Raw genomic sequence first — 5,505 nt, forward strand, 5'->3', positions numbered from 1 at the left:
TATAGACCTGTGGGCCTAGACACAAACACACACACACACACACACACACACACACACACATACACACACACACACAAGCACATACAGAGTGATGGGGTGGGATCCCAGGACCTCATGCATACATGCTCTGCAAGCATTCTGCTAAGCCATACATCTTTACCCCCTTCTACTTTTTTGTACTATATGGCATTGGCATATCTCTGGGGTATTTTTGTTTTTAATATTTTATTTTTATTTTATGTGTATGAGTGTATCGGCTGCATGTATGTAAGTACATCCATGTCATGCAGTGCCCACAGTGGTCAGAAGAGGGCATCGAATTCCCCTGGAACTGGAATTGGGATGGTTGTTAGCTGCCATGTGGGTGTTGGGAATTGAACCCAGGTCCTCTTCAAGGGCAGTCAGTGCTCTTAACTGCTGAGCCATCTCTCCAGCCCCATTTTTTTTTGTTTTTTGGTTGTTTTGGGTTTTTGATTTTGGGGAGGGTTGTTTGTTTGTTTGTTTATTTGTTTGTCTTTTTGAGACAGGTCTCCCTGCATCCCCAGCTGGCCTGGAACTTGTTATGTAGACCAAGTTGGACTTGAACTCACAGAGATCCACCTGCCTCTGCCTCCCGAGTCCTGGGATTAAAGGCATGTGCCACCATGCCTGGCTTAGCATATCTCTAAAGTATCAGCTGAAACCTGCCTGGAGGCGTGGACAGCTCACTACTTTCCAGCCAAGAGTCCCACATGTGAATACATGGACTGGTCATATCTGTCCTCTCCTCAACCCCACAGGCCTATATTCTATTACCGTGGCAACACACTGATGGCAGTCACTCTTGGCCAGTACAAGGCCCACTTCTGGACTTGGACCAACTCCTGGGAGGAGTTCAGACAGGTACAGGCCCTAGGAAGGGGGCACCACTGGGAGACTCCTGGGGACCCGGGACCTATCTGCTTCTAAGCCACCAAGAAGGGAGGTACCGTGGCTTCTACCACCTTTCTCCCTCGTGTGGCCCAGTGGCCTCCACCGTCTTCAGCATGCATGTGTGGATATCCACAGTTGGAGGCTAGGCACACTTGCTCTGCCCTGCATAATACAGGCCACCTAGAAGACACTAAGGGCATGTGAGTAGTGTCCCTGCAGAAAAAGAAGCTAAAGGATCAACACACCCTCCTGGGATGTCTGCCTTTACAGGAGGCCTTCAGACGGTACAGCCCAGGTCCAGGCAGAGGACTTCACTATCCCTCCATGCTCCTAAGCCTCTCCTGAGCCCACCACCAACCCCTCTCGGGCCAGCAACATCAGGGGTGGCCTGCCCAGGCCCCGCTATTGATGGTCCCAAATGGACCATAGGTATCCTGGTGCCTGCCCAGGGTCTGAAGGCGTAGTACCACATCACACGTACCCTAGGCTCCTGCTGGTCCTTCTACCCACATGGAGTTGCCATAGGCCTTGTGTCCTCTAAGGTGCTGGTCCTACCTCCTCCAGCCCCTCAGGCTCTTCAAGGTCTTTAAACACATGAAAACCATTAATATGCTTTAATGGGGAAGAAAATCACTTAATGAAAAATCTAAATACTAGAACATTCTGAACCAACTAAGAGGTAACTACAAATGCCTCAGCTCAGGAGGCTCCTGCTAGGCAGGGTTCTGGGCTAGGCAAGATGCCAGGCTAGGGGAGCAGGCACAGGCGGGTGGACAGCATAAAAGGTGGACGTGTGACCATGATGCAACAGCTCTGACACCCAGGACCCCAGTACCTTGTGTGGAAGTATAGGGAAGCCTAGGACAGTATCCAAAGCCCCAACAGGCCTGCTTAGCTCACCTCCTTACTGCCGCACGCTGCCTGATGGTCATCCTGAACATTACCCTGCCAGGCCCCTCAGAGCTAGTATCCTAAGGATCCTCCTGGTCCCAAGACCCAGAGGTATCCTTAGAGTACCCCCAAGGGATCTGGAGCTACAGTGTGTAGAACCTTGGGGATGTTATACATGACCTCCTCTCTTCAGGATCCTCCCTGGGGTCCCCATTGATGGCTCCTCAAGGGTATGGGTGGTTCAGAAGTCAGGAAGAAGAAAGCTCCTCTCAGGCCTGTGTGGATCCCTCCCTGGATCCCTGAAGAGCAGCTTGGGGATAGCCTGCTGCTCTGTCCAGAGACCCACCTTTCTTCTACCAGACTGGCATCCAACCAGGAAGGTACAGAGTGGATCCTATCAGCATCTGTGAATGTCTGGAAGGTTTCTCTGGGCAGAGCCCAGATCCACATGGCGTGGTGGGTGCAAGTTGGTCCAGACTTTAACATGCTTGTACATGGGGCTAAAATGGCATCAGGAGAAGCCCTTGGTGCCACCAGTAGAGCCTCACTCTGCTCCAGCAGGTGGGGTGAGGCCTACATTCTACCTCTTCAGCTCCATAGGAACATACATCTTCCATTTTTCTGAGATTCTGTAAGGGAGCGTGTGGGTTTTCTACTTTCTTCTCAGAACATGAAGCACATAAAATTCACACCTGGAAGGTACATGATCCTTGCTGTTAACAAAGTCTCTCCTCGGTGGGACACCATTCCACAGAGCCCAGGTCACGTCCTCACTCTTCATGGCTCAGGGTCAGAGAGTTGAAAGCTGGTCTCTTACTGGAGTCCAGCCTAGAAAAAAATCATCCTGGAGTTAGAATGGGACAGCCTGGCCCATGAGTACCCCAGCCAAGTCAGGAGGCCAGTGTTAGTCAGCTCCACTCTCTCAAACTCAATCCCAAGAAGCCCATGTTACATAGAGGCCTGATGTCTGAGCAGTGGGTCACCTGACCAAGGTCACAGTCAGGCCCAAAAGAGCCAGCATTAATCCTGGCCTTCCCTGACGAACCCTAGGTACCAGCATAGACCCCAGGCTCATAGTCCTGGATTATCAACGTGATCCCTAGTCTCTTGGCCCCCAGGTTACCTGCATGGTTTTATGGGTTAGTCTGTGGAGTCCTCAGGCCCTCACAAGCTTTGTGTCTTTGTGTGAAGACACAGTATTCTTATTTCAAATACTGGGGCCCCTATGTGTCTATATGGAATCCAAGTCAGGAGAAATACTACAAAAGACATGTTGTCTGAACTGCCCATGGACATAGATCATACATGCCCAAGGGCTGGGAGTCATAGATCTGCCCCACTGCCCCCTCCTGATGGCTCTCGAGTTGGGAACAAGTTTGTCCAAAGGCTACATGGCTGCCCCATATAAGAGCCTCTCTTGGAACCTGGGCCCAATACTGCTCTAAAGGCCAGGCCTAAGGGCTATACAGCCTGCATGCTCTGGCTCCAGGTCACTTGAGTGACTGAGCTACTCCAGTTCCTCCTTGGTATGACTATGCCATATGGACTCAGTGCAGGTCGTCAGTGCAGTGCCAGGTGGACCCTAGCCATTGATGTGATGTGATGTCCTCTGCATCCCTTCCTCCTGAACCAGTGCTGGAGCCAGGCTGGTGGGAGGTAAGGCGGGAACGCAGATGGACAAAGGTGCTGGATCCTATTAGGATTGAGGCCTTACCCTTTTTTCCAATTTTATTTATGTATATATTTGTGCTCCTACTTGTCTGTATGTGCACCATGTGTGTGCAGAAGCCACAAGAGGCCATCGGATCACCTGGAACTGGAGTTATAGACAGTTGTGAGCCATCTGATATGGGTGCTGGGAACTGAACCTTGGTCCTCTGCAAGAGCAGCAAGTGCTCTTAACCACTGAACCAGTTCTCCAGCCCCAGGGTCCTTCCTTTTAGTAGAATGGCCTTGGAGTGAGGACATTAGATGCCTGCCTAGTAAGCTGGCCACAAGATGTAGAACACCCAGTATCTCAGTCAGGGTCACTAGTTCTAGGGCTGTTCTTCCCACCCACTTCAAGTCCAGCCAAAGCTCCTCATAGGCACTGCTCCGGCCTGGCCAGGCCTGGCCTTCTCCTGTCCTTTGCTGCCTTGAGATCTGAACAGCCCAGTGGCCTGGCCTACACTGCCTATGCCTACATTAAGGATCTGTTTCTCCGTGTCTATCCTGTGTCTGACTTCTCCATATACAGAGCACCTCCCCCTATAGGACTGTTCTGTGTTGTCCCAGGAGCCTAGGGTCCTGTGCACTGTGGATCATGTTGGCTGCCACCCTCACTACATGCCTGTCAAGCCTGTCTCTGTAGCAGATTGTTTTTCATTTGGTAACTGCTTGGCAGTGGTGATGATGGAAGGCAAAATAATGTCTCAGTACAATGTCCAGGGTCCCACACTACATGGCCTGTATTGAATGAGGGCTCTGCAAAGTCCATAGGGTGAAGAGAAGTGAGACCCAGGAAAGTGAGCCAACCTGAGGGATTGTGTCCCTTACTACCTCTCCAAAATCAGCACTTGGCTCTAGCTCTCTGCCTGTCTCCACCTACCTGTTCCTCCAGAGCCTGGGGCCAGAGTGCTACCCAGTGTACCACTCTGTGGGGAAGATAAGGGAAGGTGTACAGCTGACTGACTTCCCTGCCAGTGCCCTGAGGTGAGACACCCAGAGGATAGCAGCTGTAAGAGAAATCGCAGACCAATTTGTGGGATCTTAATTAAGCAGCTTATTTGATTTGCATCCAAATTAATTTTTTATTTATTATTTTTATTTTATGTGTATGCATGTACAGCCTGCATGTATGGAAGTGCACCCATGTCATGCAATGCCCACAGAGGTCAGAAGAGGCTGTCGGATCCCCTGGGACTAGAGTTACAGACAGTTGTTAGCTGTCCTGTGGGTGCTGGGACTTGAACCCGAGTCTTCTGCAAGAACAACCAGTGTTCTTAACCACTGAGCCATCTTTCCAGCCCCCCAAATTGTAATTTATGTGTTCTGTCTAAACTTGGGTCCTTCTCCACTAACTGATTGGCATTTCGTGCTAACTGTGGTGATTCCCTGCTGTGCCCTGCACCACCAATTCTGAAACCCACTTTGGTTGGAACATACCCTGTCTTTCTAGACCCCAGCTTATAAATGGAACTTCATGGTCGGTGGCCTCCCTGTGAACTGCTGCACCAGCCAGCTGTCCATCACAGGGGTGTTACACAAGGTGTTAGAAACATTTGCTTAGAGAACTGCACTGCTCTGTGCCTTTGCATCCAGCCACTAGTTCAAGGGTGAACAGACCCTACAAATGGTATCCCTTATTGGCAGGATGGCTGGCACCAGGGCACCTAAGTCATGGTGCTCATGGTGAGCCCTGGCCTCACAGTTCCCCTCTGGGGCAACTGGAGGCTTGAGTAGAGGCATCCTCCTCCATTCCCATACCAGGGTACCCCAAGAGTAGCCAGAAAGGTGGAAGGAGTGTCAAGGGCAAAGGGCAGGCTCATACACACGATCATTGTGATGGCCTCAGGATGCACATGGGAGAGGCATCCAGAGCCACCTGGGGAGGGCACTGCAGGGCTTGGCGCCATGCTGCCTGTCTGCTGTCGAATGTTAAAGTCTGCACCCTTCTCTTGAGCCTGTTCTTGGTTGTTCTGTCCCTTACCTTAGCTCCCACAT

General features: G+C 51.1%; 1 protein-coding gene across 1 annotated transcript in view; it reads left to right on the top strand.

Annotated features, from left to right (window-relative positions):
* Galns (galactosamine (N-acetyl)-6-sulfatase) overlaps positions 1–5,505 on the top strand; it is a gene marked incomplete in the record, with an annotated part of 29,652 nt that overhangs the window by 18,316 nt on the left and 5,831 nt on the right. The window contains 1 exon segment of the mRNA XM_008840538.2: positions 780–882. Within this exon segment, the coding sequence (XP_008838760.1) occupies positions 780–882 (103 nt within the window).

The sequence above is a fragment of the Nannospalax galili genome, unplaced genomic scaffold (assembly GCF_000622305.1).
Source record: "Nannospalax galili isolate Female #2095 unplaced genomic scaffold, S.galili_v1.0 scaffold459, whole genome shotgun sequence".
NCBI lineage: Eukaryota > Metazoa > Chordata > Mammalia > Rodentia > Spalacidae > Nannospalax > Nannospalax galili.